This window comes from Parambassis ranga, chromosome 15 (genome assembly GCF_900634625.1).
Source record: "Parambassis ranga chromosome 15, fParRan2.1, whole genome shotgun sequence".
NCBI lineage: Eukaryota > Metazoa > Chordata > Actinopteri > Ambassidae > Parambassis > Parambassis ranga.
The window spans coordinates 14,940,787-14,959,861 of NC_041035.1; the positions used below are offsets into that span (position 1 = coordinate 14,940,787).

The 19,075-nt window shown below is 39.3% G+C and overlaps 1 protein-coding gene across 1 annotated transcript in view; it reads left to right on the plus strand.

The window, feature by feature from the left end:
* Window positions 1-18,519, plus strand: part of khdrbs2 (KH domain containing, RNA binding, signal transduction associated 2) — a 49,425-nt gene extending 30,906 nt beyond the window's left edge. The window contains exons 5-9 of the mRNA XM_028423740.1: window positions 3,111-3,232; window positions 5,742-5,928; window positions 15,573-15,655; window positions 16,430-16,488; window positions 18,023-18,519. Coding sequence (XP_028279541.1) covers window positions 3,111-3,232; window positions 5,742-5,928; window positions 15,573-15,655; window positions 16,430-16,488; window positions 18,023-18,117 — 546 coding nt within the window. The 3' untranslated portion in view covers window positions 18,118-18,519. The remainder of the gene's footprint in view (window positions 1-3,110; window positions 3,233-5,741; window positions 5,929-15,572; window positions 15,656-16,429; window positions 16,489-18,022) is intronic.
* The last annotated feature ends 556 nt before the right edge of the window (window positions 18,520-19,075 follow it).

Here is a 19,075-nt window from a genome sequence, read left to right on the forward strand (position 1 = left end):
TTCTAATTTTGCCTGGTTTGTTTTTTCTCTTTACAAAAATATATTTACAAAAATAGCTTCACTTAACATATTTAGTGAAGGTCATATATAAAAATACAAAAAAACAACCTGAGCACAGGAGCTGAAAGGGAGCAGTGCATGCCTCCAACATGAGCATATTATTAATTCGAAGTAATTACAAGCAGAGCATGAATTTGACCGGCTGATAATGAGTCCACATAAAGGGGCTACATTTCACACATGCAGATAATGAAGGAGTTGCAGTGTTCACATGGAATTATTTAAGTCTAATAATAAGTTTTTGGTGAAGATCTCTGAATACATTCAGTGTCAGAGTCAGCGGAGGAAGGAGAAGTGGGAGAGGAAGTGCAACAAGTGTAGAGAGGAGCACAGACTTAATCTCTAAACTATGAGATTTCCAGACATCAATCATCCAAAGAGTCCAGATCTCTGAAGCTAGGATGCTATTCCAGTGTTTCAGGGCTACAGATCTCTTAAACCCTGCATGGTAAACTGACAGGTACACTAAGTGTGTGCAGTGGATTTGGCCCTTACTTTACTGTGGGTAAAGCTCAGTTTGAATCAACTGATATTATTTCTAATTTTACTTCTTTTATTTACAACCTGATGTTTTTCAGCTTAACGTTGCTGTGTCCCCTGATGACCCCAGGCCCGTTGATTTTTAAACCACATTTTAGATATAAGAGTGGACGGCAGAAAGCTTTTTTCAGCTCAATCAGGACAAAAAGTTTTTATAATTGGTGCTGAGACAGAGAGAGAGAGAAATTGGAGACAAAACTAGAAGTGGCAGCATTTAACCCTTTCAATCAAGTGAAAAACCTGAAAAAAGATGCAGATCTTAGTTTTGAGCCAGAAATAAAACAAGTCACAAAGACTGCTTTTTATCATCTTAAGAACATCTCCAGAGTTGCTTTTGAATAGAATTAATTCTTCTTTCCGGTGTCATGACAAAGAATCTAAACCTAAAACTACACTCAGCTGCACGCCTGCCGACAAAGATCCAGAAGAGAGCACACATCGCACCAACTTTAAAGTCTCTGCATCGGCTTCCTGTCAGCTTCAGAATTGATTTTAAGATCCTTTTACTAGTTTATAAATCTCTTCATGGCCCATCTTATTTATCTGATTTGCTTTTATCCTATGAGCCCTCCGGACCCCTCAGGTCCTCTGGCACTGGCCTCTTAACTATTCCAAGAGTGGAAATAAAACCTCACGGCGAGTCATCATTTTATTTCTACAGCCCTCGCCTGTGGAGCAGCCTGCCTTAGGACCTGAGGGCAGGAGCTAGTGTGGACACTTTTAAAAGCAAACTCAAACTCAGACTTTCTGTTATATTCATAAATACTTATTTCAAACTTATTTATTATTTAATTGTATGGTTTAACTGACTGGACTTTATTCATGTAATGTTTTTACATACTTATCATTTCTATCTGTTTATTTCATTTACATATCTTCATTTCTTTTATATTAAGCATGAGTATTATCATTTTAAATAAATATGCACAGGTCTGTCAGCACTTTTAGCTTATTTTAAGTCTTATTGTTTAATTTACTGATTACTTTGGTTACTGTTTTAGGTTTTACGTTTATTTCCTGTGTGTTTCCTCACAAAACTGCAAAACTTGGTGGAAGTGATCACAGTGTTTCTTTGGTCTGTGTCTGATCCTATTTCTTTTACTTATACAATGAATAAAGGTGTGTGTGTATGTGTGTGTGTGTGGTACTGTAAGTTTTTGGGGTGAGGGTTTCTGGGGGGTTTCAGCTTTTTTTAACTTCTTAAAAGCACTTTGTTTACAAGGTTTTAAAAATGTGCTATATAAATACATATTAGTTGATTGATTGATTAATTGATTGATTAGTTGATTTCTAGTCACAAATCAAAATCAATATATTTTTATTAGGTTTGCTTCTAAACTAGATTGGTCATGAATAAACGGACATATTGATCATACTGTACTAAAAGACTAGAACACAGATGATAAAAATGAGCCACTAAGGTTCTATTAGACCGACGGCAAAAAAGAAAAATAATTTCGTATTATCTACTGTGCAAAATCTCAATTTAACAAGTTATAAATCACATTGTAATGTACAAAGGAAATATTTGCTGTGAAGTGTAGGGAAGCGAGATGCAAAGATGATTGATTAAGACCGATTAATAGATCAGGATAACTTTCTGTATGAACACTGAAATGCAATCTAGTTGAAAAACAATAATATATATATATAAGTTTTGTTGGTGGCCTGGATTTAAATTTTTCAAACAGCCACAGAAATCTGTTGCTGCCTTGCTTTGTTGTCATTGTGAAGATGTCTTGCCGGAGTGCTGAATCTGGTGGGCTTGGTTTTAGTCTTTGTAAAAAATAAGCCTGTTTATCCGTCAGCAATGACAAGATAATGAATACTGCTTTGTCCACTCCCTTATCTGCTGTGTAAATGATCCGTATCATGTCTGATAACGGGTTGAGAAAAAAATAGTTCCGAATCACAAGATAACAATATTCCACACAAAGTTGCTGAAACTGTCAATTACAGACTGTGTGCCGGCAAAACAAGAATTGTGTTTTTATTTTCTGTCCGTTCAAAGTGAAAAAAAGTTGTTTGTGATTTGATTTTCTTTTTACGTCCTCCTTTATCTCAACAAGCAGGATTGTGAAACTGTATTGATTTTATTGGTCAGACATTATTTTTTGTTCTCCAGAAGGAAAGTTGTTAATAATTCACACTGCAGTTCTGCAAACTTGTTTTCCTCTTTCTACTTTTTCTACTCATACAAACTCATTCTAAAAAAAGAGAGAGAGAGAGAGAGAGAGAATCTGGAGCTCTTTTGGGGAATATTTATTGTAATTTTCCTACATTACTAATCACTCCGCAGCATGTTGTGTCAAACCACCACCAAAAGATAACATTCTTCATTGACTATTCAACACCATGTGTTTCCTGTGTGTCTGTATGTGTGTGTGTGTGTCAAGATAATTTTAATTTGATGACATTTGCTGCTGTGGTGAGCATCTGCTGCAGTCTGAAGACAAATGTTCCCTTTTTTTTTAATTTATACAAGACATGCCTCATTTTGTTTTCCACAGGACTACAATGACGAGATCAGGCAGGAGCAACTGAGAGAGTTATCCCTGCTGAACGGCTCTGAAGAGTCGAGCAGAGGGAGGAGCGTGCAGGCGAGGCGAACAGCCACCACGATATCCACGAGGTAAAGGACTGTATGCTCATCACTGGGGTGGCAAAAATATAAAAAAAAAAAAACATAGCAAAAATATCCTAGCATGATTTTTTTTTTTAATGGTAAAATCACAATCACGTTTTTTATCATAACTTGTTTTTTTTTTACATTGAGACTATTTTGCATGTTTCTGTGTCAATGACTTAAGGTAGCCTACTCTGTCAATTCTCAAAATCTATCAGTAGGTTTTAAAGGCAAACAACACAGACTGATAAAGAAACACTGAATACATTATTGAACAAGGTCAAATCAAAAAGAAAACTTAGGTAACTCTTAAATTTCAATGTGATTTAGAACACAAATGATCAAACTTTAATGGGAATCATATGTAAGGGAAAATGGAGCTGCTGCTGTCACCTCTTTCCACTGTTTACTAGTGTCCTCATATGGAGCATCTTCATCAAATACCTGCCTCCCACTACACACACACACGCGTGCGTGCACGCATACTGAATTTGAAGATGTTTAGCTGCTGAAACAGCAGCGAACATACAACAACAATTATTCCACCGTTTTCTTTTTGAATTTAACAGGAAGGCTATCATTGGTTGGTCCTCTTCACATTAAGCATACTGTGAGTTGGCCAAGAAAAAATACTCATGCGTCTGTGTGAACATAGAACTGCAATTAATAGAAGGTGCCCTATGAACGATAATACGATCTGTCTGCTCTGGCAGATTGTCAACACGTTCAAATCCTTCACAATCTTTTATCGTCATATCGGACACCCCTACTTGTCACTGATGTGCAAAATACAGTTTGTGTGAGGATCTCATGCAAGATGTACATATACATGTACACAGAATATGTTTATTTAAGTCAATATATTATCACATTTTGCAAAATTACTTGACAGGGAGGTGAACTAAGAATGAAACAAACAGCAGCAACATGAGAAAGTAATTGATGAGCACTGCATGGCCACTAAGCTCAGCACTGTGGGTGAGAGGTTTGGACTCCATTGCGGGTCTTCATACTTCATCAAAGTTAGTTTTGCAGGCATTTTACCTTGAAGTTGTTAATGATTGAAAAAAACAGGATTCACCCTGCACTTAAAATAATTTTGTGTCCATTAGGTGCTTCCTCACATTTTTATGTCCTTTGATTTCTTGAACATGTCTGCTTCACCTGGGGTGGGCTGTGTCTGCTCAGACTAGCTCAGTCTGCCCTGTTTGTGCAGAACATATAAATTCTCTATAATACAGCTGAGCTGTGTTAATTTAAATCCTCTTTTTTAAAACCTTTACAGTCATTTGTTATTCATTGCAATATGATTTGTATGTTTATGCTTTTATAGATAATCTAGAACAATAACTACTAAAAATAAAAAGTACCCTCCGTCACTTTGTATTTTCAGGTTGATTTAATGGTGAATATCGCAGCGTTTTATGCAAACTTGCTCTGAGTTGTCTTCCTCTGGTTGTAGTTAATAGTTTAAAACAGTCTTTTTTTCCCCACTTGTGTCATCTTGATGATTCACATATTACTTGTTCTCCCTGCTCTGCAGCTCGAGGGGATTTTAGGATCTAGGAGCAGAAAAACTTAATGTTACAGAGCATTTGATTGGCTTAGTCATGTATGCAGCTGCTTGTGTGAAGAGCAAAGTGTCCATAATCTCCCTGCTCCGTGGCGGTCCCTCAGGAGTATAAGCAGGTACAGTGTGCCATGACAGCCTGGCCTAATTCAGGCACCACATGTAGACGATGAGCTAAATCCAGCAGTAACATGGGACTCTCCCAATTTAAAGTCACACCACCACCACCACCACGTCCCTTGCCCAGATTTTCCCCTTATGGTACAATGATAAGCGATTATTGTAAATCTCCATGAAAAAACATGCACCGGTAATTCTCCTTTGACTGTCTGTATTTTTAGATCACAATGGTCTTCTACCTAGTGAAGGATGTGCCAGAGGAAGAAAGGGTGTATACTAGCCCACCTACATCATGCTGTTAAAATGTTAACTTAGCAGAAAATAGACAGCTTTGCAATGCTAATCCCTGCAGTGTCCCTGTAGTCCAGCCGCTGGGCAGTCACACTTTCATAAAAGAAACAGTCTACCTTACATTCCTCATGTCTGCCCTGTGTCAAATCACTGTTCGCTCCCTTTGAATACCTCTCTGCCTACAGCCTGAGCGGCAGATGTGATTTTCTACAAACACAGACACGGCCCTGCTCCATCATGTTAGAGAAATAACCATGTTGCATTCCAAAGGCATGTTTGCACAGCATAGAGAGACACTCGTCAGGCTTCTGATCACTACAAGATCTACTTCAGTGCTATGTTAATCTTGTGTTTCACCTTAGCGCGCTGCATGACAACCACCGACTGAGGCAGCCTGCACATGTGCAGAGATAAGAGGGATTTAACAGACTACTTTGTGTCTTAAGTTTACTTCTCCTTTAAAATCACAACACTTGTGGAGGGTCTCAGTAAAACTGCTGCCATGTTTGTTTGTCTGTTTGTTTGTTTTACCAGGGGCCACAGAGGTGCAGGGAGGAGTGCAGCGGCAGCACCTCGGGGGACTGCGACAACAGTGCACAGCAAACTTCCCACAACGATTTTGACGAGGGAGGTACAAGCTCCGAGAGCCAGAGGGGCCGCAGCGAGCAGCGGGTACAGACCCCCGCTGTTAGCAGTCACACATGAATCATACGACGACTATGTAAGTCCAATCCTCTTTGCACACGCTGAAAAGTATATCTGATAGTTATTTTACTTGAGCCATGTGCAAATCAGACTTACTTTAATCTCCTTTCATGTGGACTGGATGTGTCTGGCTTTATGTGGAGCGGTGCGGCATTCTGAGACATGATTACTTCGATTTTAAAAACTTTATTTTGGATGATCTCAGTTTCTTTATAAAGTTGCTTCACTAAAAAGTTTTAAGGACAAGTAAACAAGTCAACACCACAACCACAAGCAGGGATCAATTTCTCTTTATCTCTTGCCAATATTTTAAAATCATGGCACATTTTCATAGGGTTTTTTCCGTTCATGGTGGTCTTTCATGTGTTGCTGTGCCAGACTTGATGTGATATTCATGACCTTCTTCGGTGCTTGAAGGTGTGTCTGATGTGGTCATATATGACGACAGTGTATGTTAAAAGATTTGGATGTTTTACTAACCCCAGCTCAGTAGTTTTAAAATGATAGTGAAGTGATATTCACCAAGGTAACAGCCATATTTGTTGTTTTGGTGATTATGTCCGTAGTTTGTTTTTAGAGGAAGCGAAAATCAGCCTGTTCATACTGTATATGAGGATGGGCTGTAAATACTGTTTATAATGATTCATCAAGCTGATTAAATTCAAATTCGATTCAGAATAACAAAGATTTTCGGTTTTCTACATCTTACATTATTGCCACACTTTCCACACGTTCTAGGTCAAGTTCAGTCTCAGACAAAGCCTCATAATTCGAACATAAAGCTTTCTGATAGCTTAGCACCAATAACAGCAGCAGCAGCAGCAGCAATAAGAGAATGTAATAATAGTGCATACACAGCAAAATGCTATTTTTTTCTGTCACCTATGGAAGCACAATGTTGTGCTCTACACTAGTTTTACAGCAAGCGTCCAACAAACAAAATGCTGCTGCAGGCTGTTTTAATAAAATAAATAAATACATAAATAAAAACAAGTGAGGTGAACGGGTGCAGACACCTCAGGGCACTTAGACAGGTTATGTATTAGAAAATGGTCTGAAATCTAAGAGTTAAGTGTTGAGCTTCTGATCTGACAATATCAGAGCATCAAAATAACATAAAATAAAATAGGAAGAATGTAAATTTAGTCACTTTGGTCTCAGAGTTTGCCATTTTTCTTGTTACTAGTGCAATAAGAAGAGACACCTACTGGAATGGTGCTGTTTTATTATATGGTAGGAAGTCACAGTGAATAGCTGCACCATTAACATGCAGAGAGAAACTGCCCCACTTAGACATACAGTTAGCGCCCTGATCAGTGATCTGTGAAATCTTTCTTATCACTTAAATCAAGGAAATATTCAGTGCTGTTGTTAGAGTATTCCCTCATCCTGGGATCTTAGAAGAAACATTTTCAAGGTCATTTTGAAAGGACTACACAAGGTGAGCTCTAAGTTTCATCCAAATGAAAAAAGGCAACACTTTTACCAGTCTATTTCCTCAGAGCCTTCCTGCTAAGAAAAGCCCCCATGTGTGCAGGCAATTGAAGATTGGGCTGTCTGCATGGGGAAATGCACAAGCGCAGTCTCATTACCAAACCAAATTGAGTTCTGATGTAGAGCCTGTGTATTTCTGAGGAGTGAAAAAGCCAGGCATTTCTTCTCTTTGTAATTGGAGGCTGGAAAAGGAGGGTGGGAGCACAGAGACTGGGGGATTATGGAAAGACGAGTTTGTCCTGAACATTCTCTTCCCTCATATCTTTTTTTTCGCTAATACATTGCACAGTTTGCATTAAGCATGTTCCCAGATAGACCTCTGTATAGGAAGGTCCAGCTTTTTGTTTTTTTTTTCATTCCCTCCGTATACCAGATGCTGCATTGCCTGCTGCTATTTCCCTATAAGAACCCTGCAGTGTACAATCTACTGAAACACAATAGTACATCCGAAGCGGAGGATGTATTTCTGTCACTGCTTGTCTTTAGGAAAATATGGTGTGTATGTATCGTGTAATTTCTCCAGAGACTGTTGACTGATGGACTCTGTCAAACTGTCAGTCTCTCATAAAGGCGATACTGCTGGAATGTTTATAATTGTACCTAATCGAGGATGATATTGATTTAAAACTTCAGAGGAAAGCATGAAGAAGCTGCTGGTTATCATATATCCTGGTTTGCTTTATAATCTATGAACATAATGTTTTCTCTTTCTCACCTTGCTCTATCCTTTGCATCATCTGGTTTCTTTGTTCCCCCTGAACTGTAGCTGTTTGTTCAATGATTCTAATGAGTACTACAACTGTTGTTTATCTCCCTTACCAAATCCCAGAGAGGCTGAAGGCAGCCATGAATTATAGTATTATATGCCTTCATCATAATGATACTTACTAAAGTGAGAACACATGCAAGACATGCAGGAAGAGTTGGGGATCAAACAACAATTCAATGGGTGTTTTACTTTCAAATAATAATAAGTTTGTGGTCAAAGGTGAAAAAGCCCTCATCAGCATGTGTGGTTCAACACTGAGCTAAGCAGAGTACGCTTTTGTTATTTAAAAACAAAAGTGAGCATCATCATTTGCTACTTCTTCTGACTGGTGCTCCTGTGCAACAGGGTAAAGGCTGCTGATTCAGATGTTGTAGGTGACCCCTGCACTCTGAGGTTAGTCACCGTCACCACACAGGAGACCAATGTCAGGATCCATGATATGGTCCTGACAGATTGATGAAATCACAGGACTGCATTGTCGCAAAGCAGTCGATCCCCTGGGAATGTGCCCATACAGGATGACACCAGGTAGCAACTTATTGGGCCTGATGTAAAGGAAGGAAGGACGGAAGGAAGTCGAGAGACAGTCTTGGTTTAGGATTTGGTAGCCATGCCTGACTCCAGCATCTCTAACCAGAGAGAAAAAAGAATAAAAACAGTGGAAAAACACAGGTTCTATGACACTTAAGAAAGCCAAATGGTTGACCTCAGGAGGACAGGGGATGGCCTACATTTCTGGGATGACTGCTTGGAAAAGGGCCACACAGTTACAGGCAAACAGGTCAGGAAGAGCGCTCCTCCACGAGAATAACCCTTCAGTCCACCAGTTTAGAGTGGTGCAGTCATCAAACGCCAGCCTTACTCAGCTGATTTAGCACCCTCAGACTTCTACCTAGATAATGTCCTCGCTGCTGCGGAGCACTTGCTAGAGGTCAAGATGCTGTGAAGCAGGAATTCATATTCTCATAAATGCTGGAGGAGACTACGTTCAAAACTCTAAGTTTGACTTCTTCTACCTTAGACCACAAACTTACCAATCACCCAATCAAATATTATAAAAATAACACATTTATCAATCATGATACTAAGGTTTCTTTCCTGCAACACAGCCCCGGTTTGAAGTTCTTATTTTTACCTCCTGCTTTTATGCACAGTCAACACAACAAGCTATTATTATCACTGCACATCTTATACATTTCAGTGCTTATTCACAATCAGCACACACACATGAAGTTGTGTGTGTGTTGAATGAATGACAGGTTGTTGTTTTCTCCTCCATTTAAGGTGAAGTTCCCATAAACATTTGCTACTGTTTCTGCTGCGCCGCGGGTCATCATGTAACAGAGGTTCCTCTGGAGACTGTAGTGATAAATGGACGCTGTCATGCTGTCAGCGTCGTAAAACTAATACAGTGACAGTGAACATTATTGTACCTCTTAAAGGATGGCAAAAAGTGAAGTGGATCGCCGTGGCGGCAAGTTTGTGAAAGAGAGGTCTCAGTCTACATTAAATTGAGAATGAATAAATAGAATGAGCCTGAAATATTTTTGAATCTTTCCAATCGAGAGATGATACATGTCAAGAAAAAACATATCGCAGCATGAAAACATCTGCTGCGTGGTATATATGTGTATCTCTCACAGTAGACAGTGCTGGTGGGCTTTTAGCATCCTTTCAGATAAACTGATAAGCTGTTTAGTGAATAAATTATCATTTGATGATATAATATTTTGTTATAAAACACATTCAGAGCACATTATGTAAGCAGTCGACTGTCTTTTTTTTTAGTTAAAGTTAGATTTTGATCATTTCAAGGAAAACAATGAAAACTGCATAGCTGGATAGCTTTTGACTTTTTTTGTCATATAGAAATGAAACAGCCGTCCAGCCGTCTACATGAAGCTGCTCCAAAATTAATATCTCATCTATAACATTACGTGAAAGTGCTTAAAATGCAGATCTGTTATCCACTGACAGACGCCTGTTGTCCAGTGATAAGGCATCTTTAACTTTCAGCAGATATAATTCATGTCCTCTATTAATCTCTAATGTTATTGACAGCATTTGATCTGATGTTTTCTCTTTCTGTAGCATTTCAATGACTCAATAATAGCACTAATAACCATTATATTTTGACATTTTAAAGTAGCATTAATTAACTCATTTGGCTGATAACAGAGCAGCAGTGAGACATTTCACTGTAATCAAGTTTTTCTATGTGAAGGTGCAGAGAAAGAGCAGAGGCAGATTAGAGATGTGATGGATGGAATCCTGTATAGACCGGGACCGTGGCCCCCCATTTAATGTTAAAGATCAGATCCCATCTGGATCAAATCTTATCTTTTAATGTCAGCGGTGATGATAAAAGGAACCTGAGAGTGATGCAGCACCCTGTCCCTGACAGCAGACCATGACTTGTAGAAATTGCTGGTAAAAACTGAAACGCATATAACTCGCTTTTTAAACCTGAGCCCTGCAACCATAGTGAGGCTGTGCAGGAAATGCCATAATGTGATTAAACACAGGGGCTTTGGGAGGCTTTGAAGGAAAAAAAAACTCTAATCTATCTGCTGTGGAAAAAGTGAAAGGACACCCTTTTGAAACGGGAAGAAATTTCTATTCGTATCATCTATTTCATGAACATAAAAGATACGGGAGATCCGTGAGGTTCTTGAAGGAAAGCTGTTTTTGTGAGGCCACTGTGAGGGTTAGGACGCACATCTGCTGTAATTGCTTTATAAAAATAGGTTCAGAACCACTGCTGAGTTCACATTTGTTAAATTAATTATGGAAATTCTTCATGCAGAACTCTCCTGTTTATTAAAACAGATGTATGACATACACTTGCGCAAAACTCAGGTAGAATGCATAATAGCCTCGGCTGTATCATCGGGGACTGGAGCAGCCTGTGAGAGCAGAAGCAGACAGATGCAACTACATCTAATGCTAAATTCATAGCAATAAGCAATTAACACTGAGAAATACATGCCTGGCATCATTCTTCGGCCTGCCTGTTTACATTATATGTGGTAGAATGTAACTTTTCAATGCATACACTAAACACATTCAGGAGTCAACTAATATTTTAAATATATAAGCAATAACAAAAGATGCATGCTGATTGAATTTGCACAGGTACAAAGCAGTGAGGAGCAGCATCTATTCACCGAGACAAAAGGCTGCAAATCTCATTTTCCTCCCCATTCTGCGGCGTGGAAAGGCATTCACAGGCAGCTCCCTATGAAGATCAGTCACTGCCAGGGGACATACAGGTTGTCAATTGATAACGAAGCACAGTGCTAAGGGCCTTTAGGTTCCCGTTGTCCTAATTACACTGAGCGAGGACTCTCCACTCTTGTGTTAACACTTGATTTATGTCCTCTGCCTTGTTAAAAGGGACCAGTGTTAATTGTTTTTACAGATGAGTGTCAAACTAGAGGAATCAAGCCTCATTTATTAGAGGCTGAACTATTTATCTGTAGTACTTTGTCAAATCTGGATGTGTGTGCGTGCACTAACAAAACACAGAGGTCAGCAGAGAGACAGTGATGGACATTTTTTTTTTCCTGTGAATGACGGTGAATGATGCTTCTTCATAATGATGTAGTTGTTTTTCACAGTTAAATAATTAAATGTAAAAAAATAAATCCTGGAACCATATACATGTATAGATTGAGTAGAAAGGTCGTCCTGTCTCAAGGTTTCTCTACGAGCTTTTTATCCTGCTGTGAAACTACAACTCATTGTCTTCTTCAGTAGATAGTTTTCCTTTTTGATGCCATCTTACAATGAAAATCGCTATAAATAGCAAAAATGGCTGTTGAGTAAATGGATATATCGACAAACTCTTCAGCAGAAGTCACTGTGGCTATTATTAGATATTCAGTGCAACGCTTCAATAAGATAAGAAATACACTGTGTTTAAGGGATGGCGCTATATTGGTTGATGTCCATGTAGCTTAGCAACAACGCCTAATAGCACAACCATGACTAGCATGAGTATATAAGTGTGCTGTAATGTTGTTGGGACCTCAGAGTTAAAGAGGTTGGACACATTAGCAAAGGATCAGTTCGGCTTTAACAAATGAGACCTTAGAGAGACTTTCCTTATGCTAAGCTAAGCTAAGCATGCACACGGTGGATATATATTACTATAATATGTATTTCTATATATTAACTAGGCTGCTGTGTGTTCAAATAAATGTATCTTCTGTAATTTATTTTGCAATAGGCATGTTTTTTTATCCTATAGGCTACTGTAGAATTTCTTGCTGTAACTGAAGGTTTATTTTTAAAATACTGGGATAAAATGGTTAATTACTGAGATATGCTGGTCTCTAACTCTGTGGAGAAAGGCTCATGCAGGAAGTGAGAAGTATAGGATCCCCTGAACAACTTAATCCCTAACATAATCCCCCCTAACTTTAATTTAGTCAATTTCATGTTCGCACAAATAGAGCCACACAGGAACCAGAGCGGTTTGAATCAGCATTACCCGACAGGAGATGAGGAGTGTGTACAAGAGCCTGGGTGTAATTTCTTTTGTGTTGCTGCACTTGATGTCCTTCACCCTGATTTTTCTGCTTTTGTGTCATAAAGCATAACCCAAAGCAGCCACACCTATTTCAGGATGCTATTGTTACAGGCAGACACGGAGGAATAATGTGCTGTTGACACTTTTTTTTCTGGAATAAACCACTTTCAGTGCAACACATTTTATTTTGCTGATTTAAAATGTGTTTGATGTTTAAAAAAAAAAAAAGGAAACCGAAAGCTTGTACGTACCATAGAAGAGCTTCATTGGAAATAGCGAGCCTGGGAAGGATTAGAAAAGATTAGATCACGATGAAAAAGAAACATAAGCACTTTAAACTCCACCAAATCTCTATAAATGAGCAAAGATCCAACAATTACAAGCGGAGACAATAGCTAAGTCTACTGTTCTGCACACGCTTTGGCCTTTCTCCAGTTTCAGGTTAGGGTGTTTACGTGAACCTTTGGTCTGCGGAGACCGATTATCTCTGCTGTCATGAATAAACCATTTGACAGCATATTAGGTAGAGGGCTTGCTTCAAGCAGACCAGTTCATGTAAGGTGCAGGTTTCACTTTCATCATCCTGCAACCATTTCCTCTGTTTGTACATCACACCATCAAACAATTTCGAAATTTCAGAATGAATGATGCAGACTTAATCATGAGATGCATTTAAAACTATGTTAAAACATCTACATTATTGTTGCCGTTGAGTGTGCGGGTGGTGCAGGTGTGTAGGCGGGACGAGGGTGTGTGGGAGCATGATGTTACTGCCGATGTCTCCAGATTCATGCTATAAGCACCTGGTGCCTCTGGCAACAAAGTGGTGTGTGAATCATACGACTATTAGGAGATGATGTTTACTAATTCTATAAAGAAATCAAATGCAATCTAAAGCTTATTAGTGCAGTAAAAATGAGAGAAAATGAGGACATGCTGTCTGAGGAGGACAGGCCAGACTTTGCAGAATCAGCCATCTGATGCATCCTGGCATCACCATCGACCCTGACCGACTCTGAGCATCACACAGCTCTACCCTCTCACTGCGCTCTGTGGGCTTGGTAATGCAGCGATGAGCCAGCAGCAGACGTTCGATAGTTCCATAATAGTTTAATAATGAATCACAGATGTAAGTGGTTAAGAGGTTGTGGGTTTAATGTGTGTCTTACAAGCACAAACACAGTGTAAACACTGCCGGCCTGAATGTTTGCAGAGATATGATTACATTCATTTGATATGAAGTGAATGAAACCTGTGAGAGGGACCATTATAAGATCTGGCATCACTTCAGTTCCCCCATCTGTGTCCCCACTTTCATTGTCTCCACACAGACACACACAATGTCCCACCAAGTTTGTTTTTATTGATTTTCTGCAGAGAAAATTGTTTTAAATAATTTATAATAAATAATGTTTCATTGTATGAGCAGCAGCACTTTATCTTAAATGGATGCTCACCTGGTATGGAATACAAGTAGAAATTAAAAAACAAAGAATAAACAGAAGTGTTTTTTTATTTATGAGCTTGGTGCCTGGAGCCGTCCTCTCAGTCCCAGAGAAGACAGAACAACCTGAAAGTTTCCTGAAAGTCCTACTTTAAGTGCTTACCTCAGCTTGTCAAACTTAATCTCTTGCAGTGCACAGTCCTAATTGAAAGCAACTCTGATGAGTGTATCAACATTTTGATCAACTCCTCTTCTTCTCTGATCTGGGTTTTGGCAGCCGGACAGTAAAGGGAATTTGTTCTGTTTAAAGGGATTTTAGGAGTAAAATCAATGGAAGCTGTAGAAGTGAGACGGCCAGAAATGGTGATGTTCACCCAGTTTCCCCCTGTTTTTATTCCTGCTGCAACCTTCAGTGTCTAAAAAACTGATGATCCTGATATGATGCAAACACAGGATGGGATCTTAACCGGCATCTTTTGTGATTTATTCTTCTAATGAGACACAATATTTACCTGATTTGATCCATAAGCACACTGAAAATGTCACTGAATGGATTAACAGACCCCTGGAGACTTGTAACTAGAGGTCGACCGATTTATCGGTCGGTTGATATATCGGGCCGATATTTGCTATTTTTGTATATATATCGGCATTGGCCAAAAATCCGTGCCGATCTAAATTCAGGCACATCCGTGGGCAGCCCTGTGTTACTGGTGCGGTAAAACCATCGTGAGTAAAAACTATGGACAGAGCTTCTGTGACGTCACCCGTTTGTTTCTGAAGCACTGTTTTGAGGCTTGGTGGGAGGCTCCGGGACGCTCTGACCGCCGCCATGTTGGCAGCATCATGTTGGCAGTGTCATGTCCGCCAAAACTCTAAATATGGACAAAGAGGGGGAGCACAAGCGGAGTTTAGGGGGGCGGGTGATCGTGGAAGCAGGAAACTCGCGCTGTGATATGGCAAACGTCTGTCGCTCAAGCAGCAATATCCATAATTATGCGTAATTTTAAGTCCGAATATAATTAACATTATAAGTTGTAAAAAATTGTGAAATATATGAGGCATTTCACCTGCTGTACACCTCCAAGTGCTAGTCCCTAGCAGAGGTAAAGTGTCTATATCAAGCCTTTACCATGGGCTGCGTGGAGTTTAGCCATTTTTATTATTATTGAACTGGACTGTAGTCACTGGCTGGCTTTTGTGCTCCTTTCCTGAGTAGCCTCCTACAAGATCCATATTGCTGTTTGAGTCTCAGAAAGTGTCCATTAGGCTCCAATAGTAAGACATGTTCCCCCTGCAAACCTTAATCAATAATCTCTGTTGGACATTATTTTTTCCCTCTTCTATAAGTATCGATTGATCCTTTATATTCTGGGCAGAGATGATGCTAATGGTCTGAACTTTGTGTTGTCCTTGCAGGGCTACGACGACGGATATGGTGGAGAATATGACGACGAGAGTTACGAAGCCTATGAGGATAATTACAGCAATCAGTCAAAGATGTAATGTTTACACACACACACACACACACACACACAAAATGCTGGATAAACAAAAAATAAGTGTATTCAAAAACCATCTGTCAACTGTTATTGTGTGTGTAAGGACTAGTGTGACCAGCTGTCTATATGGGCCATTACTGTTGAACATTTCTACAAGAAATGGGGCATTGGTGGGCAGCAGTGGTTTGGGCAGCAGTGGTTCAGTGGTATAGCAGGGTTGTCCAGTAACCGGAAGGTTGGTGGTTCGATCCCAACTCCTCCCTAGTTGCTGCTGTGTGTCCTTGGGCAAGACACTTTACCTGCATAGCCTCCAGTGTACTCACTGGTGTCTGGCACTCTTTGCTGGGCTGCCTTAAGCAATTTCCCCATTGTGGGACTAATAAAGGTTTCAAATTTAATTTAATTTAATTTAAGAAAACACATGAAAAGGCCAAAAATAACAACCAACCACATGTCTGTGTGAGAGCAGTGTGTTGTTCTGTTAAAATTACATCAGTGAGCAACAACGGCACTGTTGTGTTGTGTATCTTACACCATCCTGCTGCTGTAAAGACTGACAAAAAATGTGTGTTCATCCACCACTGAAAATAGTGTCCAGCAAAAGCAGCATGTTCACCTGTTAGAGTAGAACTTTCTAAGCAAATTGTATTGATATACAATATAGATGTGTAAGAAGAGATCGAACAACACATTGTTTTATCTCATATTAATACTCCATATTGGATTTAACAAAAAAAAAACATCATTTTAATGGATGTTTCCACTCTGATTTAGCATTTCAGATTATTATGAATATGGACACGGAACCACTGATGAATCCTACAATAACTACGGTAAGTGCAGCATTTTGCACTGAAAAGATCATTTAAATGAGTCACTCTCACTTTCATATGACTTCTCCTCTTTGTTGGCACTCACTGTAAATTCAGGTACCTCATTATTCAATTACATGGCTGAAAAAAGATGCTAGCTGATTAAGTTTCCCTTTTCATCTTCTGGCTTCAGCTTCTCCTGTTGTTTACTGTCTGAGTCTGTTTAAATTCTTATGAAGTCCATATTTTTGTGGTCAGAGTGTTGGTCAGACAGAACAAGTAATGAGTCACCTGGGGGTTTTGTTAAATTGGTATTTAGATCAAATGATGTTAATCAACAATCACTCAATATGTTGTGATCATACTATCACTGTATCATTCTCATACATATGGGCTGATAGGGACCTCTTCTACCTACTCTTGGCCCTAAAAGGTACATGATTTATAGCAATGACTGAAACAACATGAAAGAAAAAAAAATCAATGAGCAAAAATGGGACAATAAAGTGCGGCAGTGACCCACACGTTTCGTTAAACTCCAGTGCATGGTGTGTAGCAGCTGTAGCATCACTGTTGTTGTTTCAGTGCAGTATTTCCTGGTGTTATCCTTCCATGTCAGATTAAGCCAACAACAATTAAATGGCTTCTTTTATTAAAGCTAATGAGGAGTCACATTCACAATCAAAAATCACCTTGGACTTTATTTAAATAAATTCCTGACAATCGTGACCACACACTCCTGGCTACAGCTGTCGCTGCTGCTGCACTGATAGAGGGAGAGAGAGAGAGAGAGAGCGAGAGCGAGAGAGAGAGACCTTGTGGCTGCAGCCCACTTCTAAACCTCCTCACCCAGGGAGCCACTCCGGCATGAATGTTGCCTCCTACCTTCCTGGCTACAAGCTGTGTCTATAACAGTAAATGTGCTTGTGAAAGCTCATTGGATTAACCACTATCCATTGTGAAGGTGGAGTGTGTGCTGACCAACCTCTGCTGTGCACATAAGTCTGTTCTAAAAACAAACTTTTTATCTCATTGATTTTTAACAGGTTTATATATATAGGTCTTTTATAACACAATGTAAAATGTAAGTATCAGCAAAAAGTGGAGCCACCAAGTTGTCACATGACCGCGACGATAAGCTAGTTGCCACAGCAGGTTTGCAGGCTCATTCATTTTCAGCACAATGAATTGTGCGCTGGGGTGTTGACGTTTTGGACCGAACCAAAAAAACCAAAGGGGCAATGATTTGATTTTCTGCCTCATAAACACTTTCTTATTTGGAAGCGGTGCAATGTGCCATGCAGCAGAGGTGGCCGTCGTTATGTAATTTGGCTTTGAGGAAGGAGCTGCTGACACTCAGATCTCAGTATTGGGCCAACAGAGAGGGCAGAGAGGGCTTATGGAATTAATTTTGTGTGAAGAGAAGCCCCAGTAGAACCCAGGAAGTGATTTTTTTTTCACTTAAATGTCCTTGTGAGATGATACCTGTGCTCTTTGACAACAGCTTTCCACATGTGTGTGTGTGTGTGTGTTTTTTTTAATGTTTTGTCTGCAGAAGAGGAGTGGGCGACTACCCGACCCAGTCTCAAAGCTCCAGTTTTACGACTAACCAGAGGCGGCTACAGAAAACATCCCTATGGCAGATACTGAAGGTGCTCCCAATATGTGACCTCCTAATCTCCTAAACTCTTTATAATTTTTTTTAAAAATACAATGTTGTAAACTTTACTTTTTGGCCTTCTCCTTTAGAAATGGAAAACAACCCCTATAAAGCACATAAATCAACATTACAGTATTGTAATGTTGTTATTTAGAGTGAGTGGGTGAGTGAGGGGGGGGGGTGGTAGATACCGTCCCTATCCATATACAGGAAGGCTGTTTTAAACTAAATGCCCTTCATTCCACCTTTATCCTCCACAAAAACTGGGAAATTACATTAAAATGCAGATTTATTCTTGCAGGTTACGTCCATGATTGTGACAAATTGGCTTCCATTTATTGTCTTTAATGCAGTTACACCCCTGAGTCAGATCAGGCAATCATATTCAGTTATTATTTGGCTTGGCAGAGTGACGATCATAGCAGCGCCGTCTATGGCTGTACACGGAATTACGGAGGGTGGCTTTAAAATCCATATCCTTAAACCTGTCACACAAACTGAAAGATGAAAACTTTTACATGAAATTGATAGCACAGACAAGAATGAGCCTATATTGTGATTTTAAATGATTCAAAATAATGTGAGATTGTGTTCCTTTTGTTTGTTTTTGGGTTGAAAGCAGTCAGCTGCGATGTATAGTGTGTTATTTATAATGCGTGCTTTGTCCTGTGTGTAATCTGTATTTGTACATAAAGCATTTAATAAAAACAACATAAACCTCGACATGTGTCTAAATAGTTGGCTGGGCAGATTTAAAGTGATATTTCTCTGCTTTTTTTTTTCTTTTAAAACCTGACGTTTGCTTTTATGTAACAGCTAACACGTTTCATAAAGAAAGCCAACCTGTCCCTAATGAATTATCTGTTAAATAATTTATATTCCTGCTCAATCGTCCTTGACTATTTGATCATCTTATTTAAAAATTATTAAATTTCTCTTCTTAATCCA